Genomic DNA, 16,342 nt, shown 5'->3' with positions numbered 1-16,342 from the left:
TCTAAATTGACTTTAATGTCTGCGGAAATACAACAGTGGGCCAATCTTCATGGCCTTAATACATACTGGAGCTCAAATTATACTGGTAATCTCACTAAATTTAAACAAGGTTCCCCTGTAATCTTGAGGAAGTCATTGAACACCAAAGAGAGAGCAAACAAGTACACCTCAGCTTAATTATCAGAACTACTGACTTGCCTCAATTTCACATGATCTTACCACTCATTGCTCCCCGCCCCCAATATATCTCACAGTAGTCACGGATACTCTGATCCAATGAGCAACACACTAAAATTAAATTAAGTCCTGACACTTAAAAACTGGCTTGTCGCAATAGGACTCCATGAACTTTTGGGTATAGTTAATATGCTTCAGTGTAAATGAAAACAGGGCCTTCAAAAAGTGAAACCCATTATAGGGAATATATTTAGAGAAGGGGTAATTATGCCCACTGTTTCTCCATTCAGCAACTCAGTTTGGCCTACTTTTAAACTTGAGAAGAATAAAGATGTCTCACAGTGGGTTACCAAAATCCTAATCCCATTGTCACACCCGTTAAGGTCCCTACCCAATATTTCTGAAATTGTTGGCTCTGTTCAATCAGCAAGTGGTAAATATTTCACTCTTGCATATTTGGCTGATAAATGTTCTGTTCAGTGCCCATTGCAACAGCCTCTTTGTCACAGTGCTTTTATCTCTGAAGGGGCACAATCCATCTCCCTCCACATGCTGGTGGGGTACCTCAGCAACCCTGCCATCACACAGTCTTTGCAGGCAAGATCTTAAATGCATACCAGAAGCACAGGCATGACATTGCACTGATGAATTCCTGTTCGAAGAGATTCATTAAACACCCTCATTTAGGATCAGCAAAGACAAGCTCATGAAAGGAGGATGGGCCATGATCCCTCACATAGTGCAAATTCTTCCCACCTCCATTAAATTCCTGAAATTATTTGCTAATCCGAGGGCCCCTGCATCCCTGACACTAAAAAGGAACTATAAACTACTGACCCTGTAAGCACCCACATTATTAGAACAGGACCAACATCTATAAAAGGTATCTATATACCTTTTGGAGGCTACAAGACAACAAATTACTCATTTACAAATTTGACTTAAGCCATTGTGCAAAATCAGCCCACCTTGAATGGGCCCCCCTCCAACAAACAGCTCTACAATCTATACAAGCTACAAGTCAAGGAAGCTTCCCCTTCATGCCCTCCAGAGAGTCCTTCATCCTAGAGGCTTAAGCATCCCCTTCTCATGCCTCCTGGGGTCTCTGGACCACCCATAATGGTTACTTTCCTTTCAAGGCCATTCTGTCCCCCTGTGAATCAAAGGAACCAATCACATCTGGACAGATGGACCCTCAGTGAATATCTAGGTTGGGTGTAGATCTTGAAAAAACAGTCCTTCCCAACAGCTTATATTATGAAAGCATTTTATTGAACACATTCTGGAGATAGTCAGACCAGATGGGATTGGGGTGAGGACACCATTTTGATGGTTTAGATACTGGAAAACATTGGATTCTTCTGTCACCAAGGACCAGGCTATAGAGACTCAAAGGCTGTTTGGGAGCAGAGCATAGAATCGGGACACAGCAGGCTAGAGACTGGGGGTTGGGCCTTCCAGGAACCAAAGAATGTGGGTCTGCGATAGGCTTCATTGACTAGACCCCAGAAAAGGAGAAAACTTGGCTCGAGACACCACCTAGAAGAGATGGATGCCATGGCCGGCTGCTGGGCTTGGGAGGCAGTGACTTGCTGCAGGCTCTTAGCTCTTGAAGCTCTTCCGAGAAGAGGAGGTGGTGGAGACAAATTTGACGCTGGAGCTGCTGCCCCCACCACTGCCAAAGCCCAAGCTCCGGCCACTGCTTGCGCTGAAGCCAGAGCCCCCAACACTGAGCCCACCGCCTAGGCCAACACCCCCGCTGCTGCTGGAGTAGAAACTGCCACTGCTGCCTCCGCCAAGACCACCGCCCAGACCTCCGCCCAGGCCTCCGCCGAGGCCACCGCCAAGGCCGCCGCCAAAGCCACTGCCACCACCGTAGCCTGAGGAAACGGTGTTTGTGACGACAGCTGCAGAGAAAGAAGGGAAAACTTGGTGAGACCAGGCTGGCAGATTGGTAATATGCATCTAATTTCTTTGATCCTGCTGCTGTGAGCAATGTATGTGGCCCCTTTTAGACAGCTGCAGATGAACCCCAGAAGAACTAAGTCATTTAGTGAAGCTCCCTAATAGAAAGCTGGTGAACACAATAAGCAAGGGATGGTGCTAAGTCGCCCAAGGGAATGGGGGTCAGGGCAAGGCTGGGGGACAGAGTCCAAGATGGGTAAGATACAGGCCACCCTTTAGGAGATAAGCCATGAGCCCTGTCACTTCCTGTCTCAACCTGTGTTTTTGTCCCTGCACCACCTGCTTCTCACCAAGTATATTAAACAACCATTTGGGAGATGGGTGTGTCTGGTAGCTAGAAACAGCGGGACTTTGAGTTGCACCAAATACCCTGTATTATCATCATTGTTAATATCTGTTCAAAGTTACTTACAGATGTTGACTGGTCCAACTCCTTCTCCACTCAGTCTGAAAGGGGAAAATTGAAATAAGAATTAAAATCCCCCCAAAAGACAGCAGTAGTCTATGTGGATAACTCCTGTAGTCATGTTTAGAGCTTGTTCTCTGAGCTAGGAGACTGCATGCCTGAAAAACTGCTTAAATTAGAGAAAGAGATAGCTCTCTGGAGAGACTTCCCAAAGGAATAGGTCTCAAACTAGGCACAGGTTATCAAAGGAAGATTATAATTCACACTCTCCTCTACCCATTACATGGAAAACGTGAGGAAGAGGCTGTGTGAACTGTGCATATGTATGAAGCAGTTGTTGCCTTATAGAAGCTACATCCTGTGAGAAGACTTGGCTTGGACAGAGATATGTCAAGGAGGAAGTAGGCAATGGGCAGTATCAGAAGACTGAAGAAAATGCAATCGTTTGAGAATCCAAAGGCAGATGAGTTTAACTCAACTGGAGTAATCATGAAAGGCTTCCTGAAGGAAGCACTTGAAAAATGAGAAAGACATGTGTGGGGTTGCTTAGTTGTTTGAAGGAGAGGCAGCATTGAAGAATACTGGTGGTGGGTCAGAAAAGTGAGGTGAGGTCACATTGTGTAGGTCACCTGTATGTCCAAGTGTCAGATTGGGCTGGTTTGGATCATTGGATTCATGATGGATAATCATCAGGTACAAGGTAGTGGCCACCTGTGTGTGTGTTTTGACACCCAGTAGTGAAGTGGAAGCTCTACTTTATCAAACGTGAGGCCACTGTGGATTCGTGACGTCACCCACCTGCACTCCTCGCCCTCCAGCAGCTTCCTGTAGGTGGCAATCTCCACATCCAGGGCCAGCTTGGTGTTCATCAGCTCCTGGTACTCCCTCAGCAGACGTGCCATGTCCTGCTTGGCCTTCTGTAGGGCGTCCTCCAGCTCTGCCAGCTTGCTCCTGGCATCCTTGAGGGCCAGCTCCCCACGCTGCTCAGCATCAGCGATGGCGTTCTGCAGGTTGGCACACTAGAGGGGAAGGAAGGAAGGGTGGGGACACTGTAGAGGCTCACCTGGGCCTAAGGTGTCTCTTTCTGAGATTGCAGGGAGAAGCCAGCACATTTGCCCTGGTCACTGTGGATGGTGGAACACTGCAGTGCTGGTACCTGCTCCAGCTCTGGGTGTTTATGTTTAGAAAGCAAAACAAAGTCAGTTCCCCTTTAAGAACTCAAGCTCCTTCCCTGTCTTCTTTCCCTACCTGTTTCTTAACGTTGTCGATCTCAGATCTCAGCCTCTGGATCATCCTGTTCATCTCAGAGATCTCATGCTTGGTGTTACGGAGATCATCACCATGGCGACCTGCAGTCTGCTGCAGCTCCTCATACTGATGCCAACGGAAAAGAAGAAAGAGTCCATTACACGAGTGTGGAAACACTTCCCCAAGTTCACAGGTAGGAGCTACCACAAGGTGGTAAGTGGCATAGTTTTGGGGAGCCTGGAGCTGGTCTTAGACAGTTTTCTCTTTAGCCCCTTTGCTTTTCTGTAGACACTGGTGTGAAACTCAGTGAGAGTCTCTTTAAGGTTCTTGAATTTATGTGGCAGATGTATGCATGTCTCATAACTCCTCCCAATAGGCCTCAGCAGGTCTCAGGAGCCCCATCCTTAGCCTTTGGTCAAGGCCTGGAATCCTCGACATGTGTCCTTCCCTCATTCAGGACACTTGGCCACAGCACCCACCTTGGTCTGGTACCAGGACTCAGCTTCTGTGCGGCTGCGGTTGGCAATGTCCTCATACTGGGCCTTGACCTCAGCAATGATGCTGTCCAAGTCCAGGCTGCGGTTGTTGTCCATGGACAGGACCACGGATGTGTCTGAGACATGTGTCTGCATCTGGGACAGCTCCTGCAGGGAGATTTGAAGTCAATCCTGTGAGTCCATTTTATTTAACATCATTCCATTCAAATCTTCTATTCATTGTCCTATGTCAACTTGAGAAGAAAAATAATAACCTCCTACCTATTAATGAAAAACTCAGGTCAGTTAATAAATAATTTAAATCACTACTAAATCTATATTTTAAATGTAATAACTCTGAACATCAAGAAACTCCTACCATGTAACCTCTCAGACTTGACTCTTCTTAGGTCAAAACTGATCTGAAAAGAACCTGATGGTGTGGTTTGCCATGCTGGGAGTTGACAGAGAAAGGATGGTATTCCAGAAAGGGGAGATGGCCAGGAAAAGTATACCTGGGCTTCTAATAACTCACTCTAAATCTCACTCTGCAGACTGATTATTGTAGAGGTCTTTTGCTTTAAATTTGACTTAAAAAAAAGAGAGAGAGAGAATTAGCTTTATTAAGTAATAAAGTGTGAATAGTACTGAAAGAGTAGAAAAAACAAATATGTGCCCATGCCATAGGAACCACTGAAAGTCACTTAATCCTAGAGACCCTAATCCCTGGTGATGTCCCAGTGACCATCTCTCTCTGGCTCCTGAACAGGGGACATTTCTTACCGCATCAAAGAACATCTTCATGAAGTTGATCTCGTCCATCAGTGCATCGACCTTGGCCTCTAGCTCCACTTTGTTCATGTAGGCAGCGTCCACATCCTAGAGAAACATGGATGGTTGGCACTGCACCCCATTTCCACCCTGACTTAAATGAGCAACACCTTAAATGAGCATAACCACAGGCGACAGTTTCTCTGCTACCCACATACCTTCTTCAGCATCACAAACTCATTCTCGGCAGTAGTACGCTTGTTGATTTCATCTTCATACCTGGTGGTAAAAAGGAATGGGAAGTGCTTATCAGAGGATGAGGCCTAGGGCCTATATTGCACATAGTCAACTGTGAGCCTACCTTCCCACTGGAAGAGGCCTCTCACATCGTATCGACAGAGAGGGAGGGACACCAGGAGCAAGAACATTTGGGCAAGCTCCCTACCCATTAGGATGCTGCTTTCTCTGTAATTGCCTAGCAGATAGCTATTCTATCTGTAGCTGTAATTCAGTCATTTCAGGAACATTCCTGTAGAAAAACTATATGACTTCATTCAAATTCTACATCTAGTCCATTTCTTTAGTGCTTTATTTTTCAGCTTTCACAGCCTTTGAAAAACAAAAAACTAGCAGCCCAGTTGCTGGTTCATAAGGACTAAAGAAATTGTTTAGTCCTTAGACCAACCTAGGTTATATCATCAGTTCCTGCTTTGAGGGGAATCCATCAAAAAGTCCATGTTGTGTACTTTGAGTGTATTGGGGAGGAAGGTCCCCCAAAGCAAGGATTACGTGACTGTTTTTTTCACCAGGTCATGCCAAGGGCCCTGAGCTTGTTACTCTGGATGGAGGCTAAGTATCTTGCAGAGGGACTGAGCTTGCAGCTAGAACTTTCTAAACATGGACCTGATTTTTTCCCAGCACTTTAGATGTCCGTGAAGTGTATCTGCTTTCAGTCCTTGGGAAAGGCATAAGCAGTGGTCTGGTTATAAAGTATATCTGGTGCAAAGACTCGCCCTGTCTCCATTCTACCCCAACTCACTTGTTCTTGAAGTCCTCCACCAAGTCCTGCATGTTCCTGAGCTCTGAGTCCAGGCGGCCTCTCTCCCCAAGGATACTATCCAGCTGTCTCCTGAGGTTGTTGATGTACTGCTCGAACAAAGGCTCCAGGTTCTGCCTCACAGTCTTGGTACCCTGTTCCTGCAGCAGGGTCCACTTGGTGTCCAGGACCTTGTTCTGCTGCTCCAGGAACCGCACCTGGAAAGGGGCAGAGTTTGAAGATGGAGACATCTGAATTTCATGTTTCAATGATCAGTTTTCCAGTTTTCCTCCCTTCTCATGTTGTCCCCCTAAATCTTCCCACGGGCAGTACTTGGACCTGGGCCAAAGAGGACAGGTCCAGAGTGAAGCATCTAAACTCACTCTTCTAGGACAGACAGGACACTTATTCAGGGCACAAATTCAGGGCCGTGGCTGGGCAAAGAGTGGCCCAGGGCAGGGGTAGCTATAAAGACACTCAGGCTACTGTCCAGTGAACTCATCCACCTTTCTATGCAATCAGCCCCGTTACATGGAGCACAGAATGCATCTCTCTTCCCAACAGCCAGCAAAGAGCCTTCAGGGGGTCAGCTCTGAAGGGGATGAACTAAGGCCCTCTCTTCCAAGCTGCCAGTCTAATTAAGAAAGTGGGCCACAAATCCAGGACACAGAAACAAAGAGAAAAACATGGGAAGATATTGGTACAAGGTCAGGAAATCTCCCCTCTTTCCACTTCCTTTAGCACATATCCCACACTTATGGTGGTTTTCCACCAAGAATCAGTTCTCACCTTGTCGATGAAGGAGGCAAACTTGTTGTTGAGGGTCTTGATCTGCTCCCGCTCCTCAGTCCTCACCCGCTGGATGGTGGGGTCGATTTGCAGGTTGAGGGGAGTCAGGAGACTCTGGTTGACGGTCACCTCTTGGATGCCTCCAGGGGGGCACACAGGGAAGCCAGCACCACCGAAGCCACCTCCAAAGCCAGCTCCACCACCGAGCCCAAAGCCACCACCGCCAGCTCCACCGCCAAAACCAAATCCGCTCCCGGCTCCACCTCCAAAGCCATAGCCGCCTCCAGCACCAGCACCAAATCGGTTCCTGAAGCCACCTCCGCTGGCACTGATGGAAATCCTCTTGGAGCCCCCCAGGTTGTAGAGGCTCCGGCTGCCAAAGCCACCGGCACCGTAAGCACCCCCGAGGCTGACCCTGCCAAAGCCGCCACCGCCGCCACCCCCAGACCGGGACACGGAGGTGAAACTGGTGCGGGAGACGGACGGGGTGATGGCAGAGGCAGTGCTGAAGCTGCGGCTGCCCCCGCTCCGGAAGGACACAGTTGACTGGCGAGACATGATGGCTGGTTCCTAGTGAAGTTAAGAGTAGCGGGAACTAGCGGTCGGGAGGTGCTGGAGAGAAAGAGCAGAGCAGGACAGGACACAGAAGGCGGCTCTGTTACCTGGGAGCCGCAAGCCCTGCTTTTATCCTCTAGACCTGGGTTGGGCGGGAGAGTTGTCGAGCTGTGAATGATTAAGTGGGCTGGGCATGCCTGGGGGGCAGCTGTGAGCTCACCGGCACACCTGCGCAGCGGTGTGGGGTGCAAACGCTGTCTTCCTGGCAGGCTCTGCTCAGCTAGGGATAAACTTGCCTCGCAGCCCTGATGTCTTGGCAGCGAATAGGCCATGCTGCCAGCAAATCTTTCTTTACGGCCGGGGCCTAGGGCTGTGAGTAGCCCAAAGAAGGATGCTGGGAAGCGAGGGGGCATGTGGCCAAGGTCCTGAGGGAGCCTTCCAGGACCAGGGATGTCATCAAACATCGCAGCACATTGCACACTGTCCACGAATAGGATGCAACTGGCAGTGGTCTGCTCTGCTTACTCCTCTTGGGAGAGCTTGCTTCAGGGACTTCAGCCCTTGGAAAACCAGCTGTGGCCTGAACTCTGTGCCAGAGGGGAAAAAGACTTCCATCATCCTGCAAAACTCCGTTTCTTAGAGGAGGCACAGTCACACCAGAGTCCGCTGGGCAGATTCTCCTGCAAGGTTTGGGCCAGAAAGCCTCCCCAAGAACCAAGTTCCAGAAACAGAGACTGTGGGACACCCTCAGCCCCCGGTCTATCCCACTTTGCTCTCTGCAGGGACAGACCCATCTCACCACAATGCCTCCTAATTCAGCCTTTTCTGCAGCATTGAACTTTTTCCTTGCCCTTTGGCCCAGGCAGGCCCCAAAGGGGGCTTAGCAAACCCAGGACCCCTTCCATCAATCCCTCCCCCAGAATCCTGTGACTCCTCCTGGCAGTCACGTCTCTCTTCAGGGGGAGCTGCTCTGCCCACTCCCTGGCCCCCCAGGTGTGTTCCAGCAAGCCCTTGGTGATTCCACTAGGGAAGAAATGAGTCATCGTATCTGTTGATACAGGCTGAAGGCTGCCACAAACACATACCTGCAGAAGTTCCTAATCTCGTCAGGAACATGTCGAGAGTCGGCCAGCCTGTTATAACGGCGAACCGCCCCGTTCCAAGCAACGGGAATTGCTGGGCTTTCTCTCAGCTCCAGCCTGAACCCTCCTTCAGGGCCAGGGAGATGGAAAAGGAGTTCTAAATCTATGGTTCATCCTGCCAGAGAGACTAGAAGGGACAGGTTTGGGTAACCAGGCAGCTGGCCTGACTATCTGCCAGTCGTTTTAGGAAGCACCCTCAGCCCGGCTCCCAGTTAGTCCTCTCTGCAAAGCTTGTCCAGGTGGGCTATGGTATTAGATGGAGGAAAAGGCTGGGTTTTAAAAATTTCTGTCATAAATTACACCCACTCTTTTTGGCTGCAGATCTGAGTGGGGCCTTGTATCTGCCTTGTCAGAACAGAAATAGGAATCTCAGGCAGTGCTTGGGTCATTAAGAGTTGTTGGGGTAGGGGCGATCCCTAGGCTAGGGCTGGAGGCAGGGGTAGGGTAGGGATGGGTTTGAAGCCGCTGGACTGAGCGGCTCTGTTCTCATGAGTAAAGGAATAAGGACCCCGCCATGGCTTAGGAACCTCTAGTCAGGGCCTGCAGGCAGCCACAAGGCAGCCACGGCTGTGAGAAAATGACTCGGAGCTGCTGGGGATCAGCCAAGAGGCGATTGTTCACCTGAGGCTGTGATGAGAAAACAGCAGTGGCCAGGTAAATCCAGACAGACAGACAGACAGATCAATGGCCAGAGTTGCCCTTATAAGTCCTGGGCAATGAATGAGGTTTTGTTGCCTCCCTCCCTAGAGAATTCCTGAGGCACTCAAAGGTGACTTTTACAGAGCTTGCCAATTTCGCACTTGCCTCTCAGGGAACAGACATGAGTATCTTGGGGTCCCTGAGACATAGGGGTAAACCCTCATTCCCCGACAGAACAGCAGCGGCTATCTGGGAACTCCTAGCATGAGTCCTCTCTCTCCCCGGGAAGTCACCACCAGGGCATCGTCCCTCCTACTCACCCCACCCCCCACCCCAACCCCACACACATGACCTGAGTCTAGTCTCCGCTGCCCTTGAGGAAGCCCCAACCTCCCAAGACACTGGGACATTCTTTTCTCTCCATTCCTCCTCGTTCAGGAAGGAGACGGACTTGGGGGAACAGGAATGCATTCTGGCCAGTCTGAGAAGGGCTGGAGTGTGCCAAGTTCAGATTCAGATGCCAGGGACCAAAGGGGTGTGGGTGGCAAATCAATGTGGTCGGGCGTGTTTGGGTGCCTCGCTGGGGAAAAAGCACCTCTCTCTGTGGGAATTCTCCCCCGAGCAGACAAGGCCGCCCCCACACCACCCCTTCCCCTCCGCCCCCACAATGCCAGAGTGGAGATGCTCCCCTGGGGAACCAGGGACCAGCATCACTGCAGTGCGGGAGAGTCCCACCCCAGCCTGGAATTTCAGCCTGGCAGGAAGAGGGAGATTACACAGAGCTCCCTGAGCCTCTCTGCAGGTACCTACAGAGAGAGTTATCAAGGCTTGGCAGGACATAGTAATTAGCTTCTCCAGGCATCATTTTCCAGCAAGAGACGAGTGCAAGACTGAGGGAACTGCAGTGGCTGGCCCTGCTGGTCTCCGTGTCAGAGGGGGACAGGGGTGACTGCCCTGTCCATCCTCACGAGGTCTGAGAACACAGAATATGTGCAGCATTTCATCCACAGGGACACATCTCACACACCAGGCAGGGAATAGGATTGGTCCAGGTGACAATGGAACAAGGACTAGGCAAATCCCATGATCCCAGCACAGGGCTACCTCCATGGGGCCCCCACCACTCTTTGGGTGCCTTTCATAGAAGACTATGTGATGGATGAATTTAATGGGAAATGGTTTTGCATATGGCCTGCAGGTCTCCCCAGACAATAGACTCCCCCAGTTTAGGGAGCACATCTGGCTCGCCTTGGCATCGCCACACACTCAGCCCAGCTGCGTACACCAGTACAGCTCAGCAAACAGTTCTGAATTGAATTGACAGATGTAAGGTCATCTCCCTTCCCTAGGTCATTGTGGAAGGCCCTCCCCAGCCCCATCCTGAGTCTCAGGGTCCTGTCCACACACTTCTGTCCCTGGCTTCCTGTCCAGAGAGTAGATCTCTTATCTCCTTTAGCCTGGGCATCCTCTGAGGACAGAGTTCATGACTCTTCATTCCTTGGACTTCCCTTCACCCCCCGCCTCCTGCCCTCAGCCCCAGCCCCCACATCCCCCTCCAGGAGAGAAAGAAAGATGCAGTGTCCCCATTTTTGAGAATCTTCTATCCCATGCATGTTCAGCACAAAGAGTGGGGAACAATGGTTGAGGCATGAGTCATCTATTCATTGGATGACGGTTGGCAGCCTCATCCGAGAGTGCTTGGAGCCAGATCCAGCAAGATGGGGAAGGGCGGACGGAGCCCAGAGCCAGCCTTCGCAACTCCCTACAAAGCCCTAGCCTCGGGGAGGAACTGAGGGAAGAATTCTCCTGCCTCCACCCAAAGTCGGCGGGAACTCTGGGTCCCAGCTTTGATCTCAGATTCAGGATTTTCAGAACTGCAGGGGCAGAGAGGAGATGCCCCTCTGTGGACAGTGGGATGAGGAGGATCCTCCATCCCTCCCCACATGACCACCGCTGGTGGCGGCTGCCTTGTGATACTTCAAGTACCACCCTACCTCTCTAGGACTCTCCAGAGCCCACATCTGAGAAGAGGCCCGGGTAGAAATGCAAAAATCTACTAGAAAAGGAACCAGTCTCTCTTGGTTTTGAAGCAGCTGTGGAGGGGTACCCTATTACCATTATTTGGATCATGGTGACAAGGGGGCCTTTGGACGTGAATACAAATTGTGGGTCCCAGCACGGGTACAAAAGCCCACGGCCCCACCCTGTGCTGGGCCTTGGTCTTAATCCAGCCTTTGAATTGCTGGAACCCGGGACAGGAAGCCCAACATCTCACCTCGGCTTCCCTCACTGGTGTTAGGAGAAGCAGCAGAAAAAGGGTCTTCGCTCACTGGAGGAGGAATTGTAATTTGAAGCTGGCCGGGATTGGCAGGAAGGGTGGGGCCCACATGCAGGGGGTTGTGGGGAGCAGCCTCAGCCCCCACCTTTCAGACTGAGTGAGAGATTGGCTCTTGTGGGGTGAGAGCCACACAACAGAGCTCTCAGACTCCCTCCAACAGGTCCCTGCAGGTCTGTGGAATGTTCTTCCTTCACTGGAAGGGTGTTTTGCCAATGGCATACCAAAGTCTTTGAAAATCCCCCTTGATTGGTTGAAACTATGGGCTGGAAATCAACAAATACTTTAATTAGTCAGAGGGACTAGAAAAGGGATAAGCAGGAAAAACCTCTGGGTTTTGCTTTCTCATGGAGGGAGGTTTTATTTTTCTTTTAATAAACCCTCATAAAAATTCCTGTACGTTGGACACTGTCCTACAAACTCTGCATCAGTGAATCTAAAATTGCAAAGAAGGGCTTTTACCATTTTTTTGGCCTTTGCTTTTTTCTTTACACGTGGGTGTGGGTATACCCGATCCTCTGGGAGTCTGCAGACTTTCTCTACAATGGAGAGACGGGGACATGATTCATTCACACCAGGCTTCTATCCTTACGGGGTCAGAGGCATGCCGGGAAACTTTTTCACACCCTTAACCTCTCCCATGGCTTTTCCCCCCTGCTTCTTTCTACCCCCAGCATACTATCAACTTGTCACCCAGGGATGGAAAGATGGTGGTGATGAGAGCTGCTTGGTGGACAGCTTCCTCATCCTAAGGATGGAGGCCCAGGTCCAGGGACCGAGTCTTTGTTTCCATCTCCAAGGTGTTGAGCTCCCATCACTGGGGCATGAGTACAGATGGTGATGATATGATTTGGGGGAAGAAAAAGAGACAACAGTGCAGAGGCTGGAGATGTCATCCCTCCCAGGGCTGGTTTCAGAAACACACCTAGAGATTGGACAGTCCCGGGGGCAAATGGACGCCTTCTCAGCCCAGTTGCACCCTCTGCACGCATCCTCAGCTCCTTCACATTCCCTATGCACACAAACTGCTGGCCTTGCTCACTGTCCACGGACCAACAGGCACTGTCCAGGTCTCGTGAAAACGGGTTAGTTTTGCCAAGAGAGACACCATGTCAAGATACTTGAGAAAAGAGCGCAGGAACATGTGCACCAATCATTTGATGGTTTCTTCATCCAGCACATGTGTTTAGAGCAATCGTGGGGACGCCATGCACTAGCCTACAGAAGGGGTACAGCCATGGACACGACAGGCCCATGAAGGACACACAGGCTCTAAGGACAAGCCTGAGTCCTGCCAGGCCCAGGATGGTTAACCCATACCATTTGCCTGGTGACAGGAGTGTCCATGCCAAGGCAGGGTTAGGGAAACCTGCCTGACTTGGCTTCAGGAAAACTCACTTCCCGCAAACTGTCTCAGGGAAGCCTTGGCCAGACTTGCCTGTGGGCATCTTCTGTCTCTGATTCCTACCTCAATACCCCCCTGCCCAGCCACACCCAGATTTCTACCAGTGATCCATTCCTAGACGAGAAAGCTGAGTGCCGGGCAGGGGGATCCTAATCTAGAACCCATCATGCTGCTACTGTCAGAGCCAGGGCCAAGCCAGAATGTGCTCAAGCCAGCACTGCCTCACCAGCACCCCAGAAAGAGCCCACGCACGCCTCACTCAAAGCTGCATGTCTTGACCCCCTTCAGAGGCACTTTCCCTGGCCCGTGCAGAAGGAGGTGTGTGTGTATCAGAGGGTGCCAACCAATGACTGCTTATGGGTGATGCAGTTTTACTGCTTTCCACCTCAGTCTCATCCAGAGCCCTGACAGCTTCTGACATTGACCTGCCTTTCCAGGGCGAGACCAGCCTCAGCCGAAGTCAGCACGGGAGCCCTTCCCCAGGGCCCTTGCCTGTGCCAGGCTGCCAGGTCCCACAGGCTGTGGTTCTGACCACAGATGAGAAGAGGAGGAATGGTTGATGGGATGTCCTTTCTCTCCTGTCCCTCTCCCCGCCCCCTCCTTCTGCTGAGTGAGAATTCACACGTCACTCCTGTGTGCCAGTGTTCAGAGCCCCACTGTGCTCTCCGCTGCCTCTAGACAAATCGTATCCTCTGAAACATATTCAAGGGCTCCCCACTCCAATCACCCACCCCTAGTTACCCATGGCTGTTCAGTCTCAACTCTGTTCCCCAGCCAGGGGCATCCATCCATACCGTCACTTCTGAGCTACCCACTCCCCTTCTCTCATGCTAAGAGGGATAGCTATGATGAGTGCTGGCTCTGTCTCTCTCTCTCTCTATGTTCTGACTTCCCATAAAACATGAGGCAAAGACCCAGATGCTTTCTCAGACAGTCTCTTCCAAATGGGAAAGACATATCTGATGATTGCTGGAGGGGGTGTCTCTCTGAAACTCCATGATCCTAAAGCAGCTCGATATATAGGTTGGATCAGTGCCCGGGATGTACTCTGTGGCATGATAAAAGACAACAACAGCCACACTTACAGAGCGCTGACAGTGTGCCTAGCATGGTTCTGGAGATATCAATTTACCTAATCCTCATTCACCCCAGGAGATGGGACTATTATTCATTGTCCCTATTTTTCAGATAAGGAAACTGAGGCTCACAGGAGTTAAGTAAATGGTAACTGACAGAGCCTAGATAGGAACCTAAACAAGTGTGTGTCCTCACCACTGTGGATACTCAGGTTGTTGGCCCATGACCCTGACTTGACCCTGAAGAGGAGGGCTTTAGCTGAGACTCTGGTCCCCAGCCAGCCTGTGAGGACAGCAAACACAGAGGGCCTTAGAAGGTTGCTAGATGACTTGGCAGTCAGTTTTCTCAGCACCTTCCAGCAACCCCAAGGGAGAAGCTCTAGCCTTGAGTGGTGATAAGGATGATAGGGGAGTGAATCCCTGGGGAGACCCTTCCCCTCTCTGGGTTGTCAGAACCTTGGGTAAAGCAGCTGGGACCCTGCGGCAAGGTTCCAGTGAGTTGGGATCACACTATACAATGCTCCTAGGGATGAAGCTTGGCCTACTGCCACACTTCTCGCCTACTGCTGCTCCTCTGCCTACTTCCCTAGCACCGAACACTAGACAAAGGCTCACAGGCCTCTAGCGGAGTCTCTTCCAGAGGGTCCAGACATGTCTGACAACCTCATGTGTGGACTGGTGTCTTGATTCAACCTTCATCTTTTCCTTTCCTTTCTCATCTTTCTCATCTCTCCCAGCCCTGAAGCTCCATAGCCAAGACTCCCAGACAGGGCCCCCCAGAAAAAAACATACCACCTAAATAAAAAACCATGTGCTCCCAGGCAAACCAGCTCTGAGACGGGTCTGCCATACCATTGCCTCTCTCTAACTAGATCATAGTTTCTAAGCTTCAAGCCCTACCCATAAGAAAATTCTGGAGGAACCATTAGAGCCGTCAACACTACAATGCCCCAACAAGATGGAACTTCTCAACTGTCTGGACCTATAGGCCTCCGTGTTCTCCACTGATCCATCACCTCCCCAGGCGTGGTGTGTGCCAAGGAATGAACAAAAGCTTCTTTCATGATGACCTATCCCTGCCTCCACTATGCTCCGCTTCCCTCCTCAGCAGTCCAAGAGTCCCAGCCGGTTCCTGAGAGCGCCCTAAGGACTTGTCCTACCTGTTGGCCCCCTCACCCTTCAGCCCTGCCCAGAAGGAGCAACCTCACCATTCAGAGCAGAGAGACACTCAGCAGCTCTCCATGCCTCACAGCCGGAATGTCATGACCTATCCAGCCACTTGGGAAGCCTCCAGCTGCCAGCTGACCTGGGCATCCCCGAGGGCTGGGCCCCCTCACTCTGGCGCCAGTCATGGCCTCCTTCAGGTTGGCATACTGCCATCAGCAGAGAACAATAACACATTATGGTCTGCAAGCCATCAGCCAGAACGTGACTCCATTGTTCTGAGTCTGGAAAATGAACTCAGGATAACCCTTTAAACAGAGGTTAGCCCCAGTCCCTCACTGGAGCATGGCCTTCTTTTGCTTAGGAATATAAAGTAGCTTCTTGTTGGCCTTAAACTCACCTCCGCATTCCTCTGGGTCCCTTTTCTTCATCATCCCTCCCATCATTTATGGCGGGCAGAACAAAGGTGCCCAAAGCTGTCCATGCCCTAATCCCCAGAACCTGTGAATATGGTGACCTACACGGAAAAGGTAAATTAAGGTGCAGAAGGAATTAAGGTTGTTGATCATCTGACCTTAAAATTGGTGCCAAAGAATAGATGCTTTTGAGCTGTGGTGCCGGAGAAGACTCTTGAGAGTCCCTTGGAGAGCAAGGAGATCAAACCAGTCAATCCTAAAGGAAATCAACCCTGAATATTCACTGGGAGGACTGATGGTGAAGCTGAAGCTCCAATATTTGGCCACTTGATGTGAAGAGCTGACTCATTGGAAAAGACTTTATGCTGGAAAAATTGACTGCAGGAGGAGAAGGGGGTGACGGAGGATGAGATGGTTGAATGGCATCACTGACTCAATGGCCATGAGTTTGAGCAAACTGCAGAAGACAGAGAAGGACAGGGAAGCCTGGCATTCTGGATTTCATGGGGTCACAAAGAGTCGTACACGATTTAGGGACTAAACAATGACAACAACTATCCTAAATTATCTAGGTTGGTCCAAGGTAATCCCAAAGGCCCTTAAATGTGAAGGAAGGAGGCAGAAGAGGGAAGAGGTCAGAGTGATGTCAAGCGAGAACTTGACTACTATTGCCAACTCTGAAGAAGGGAGTGGGGGCCATGAGCCAAGGACTATGGCTGCCTTTGAGGAAAAGAAACAGAGT

At 50.6% G+C, this 16,342-nt stretch overlaps 1 protein-coding gene across 1 annotated transcript; it reads right to left on the bottom strand.

The window, feature by feature from the left end:
* Positions 1 to 1,427: 1,427 nt before the first annotated feature.
* Positions 1,428 to 7,541, bottom strand: KRT5 (keratin 5). The gene is made up of 9 exons (XM_020895009.2): positions 6,869 to 7,541; positions 6,083 to 6,297; positions 5,262 to 5,322; positions 5,056 to 5,151; positions 4,276 to 4,440; positions 3,797 to 3,922; positions 3,347 to 3,567; positions 2,555 to 2,589; positions 1,428 to 2,084 (listed from the first exon to the last, which is right to left on the bottom strand). Exons 1-9 carry the CDS (start codon positions 7,424 to 7,426, stop codon positions 1,780 to 1,782), a joined length of 1,782 nt encoding a protein of 593 aa, XP_020750668.2. The 5' UTR covers positions 7,427 to 7,541; the 3' UTR covers positions 1,428 to 1,779.
* Between the last annotated feature and the right edge of the window lie 8,801 nt (positions 7,542 to 16,342).

This window comes from Odocoileus virginianus, chromosome 24 (assembly GCF_023699985.2).
Source record: "Odocoileus virginianus isolate 20LAN1187 ecotype Illinois chromosome 24, Ovbor_1.2, whole genome shotgun sequence".
In the NCBI taxonomy this organism is placed as follows: domain Eukaryota; kingdom Metazoa; phylum Chordata; class Mammalia; order Artiodactyla; family Cervidae; genus Odocoileus; species Odocoileus virginianus.
Note: the sequence above shows the minus strand (reverse complement) of the source record. Positions and strands in the feature narration are given on the sequence as shown.

Coding starts and splice junctions, on each gene's coding strand:
- KRT5 (XM_020895009.2), bottom strand. CDS start 7,426: ATGTCTCGCCAGTCAACTGTGTCCTTCCGGAGCGGGGGCAGCCGCAGC. Junction 5,323..6,082: donor GTGGAGGACTTCAAGAACAA/GTGAGTTGGGGT, acceptor TTTTACCACCAG/GTATGAAGATGAAATCAACA. Junction 2,590..3,346: donor CTGGAGGGCGAGGAGTGCAG/GTGGGTGACGTC, acceptor TTCCCCTTTCAG/ACTGAGTGGAGAAGGAGTTG.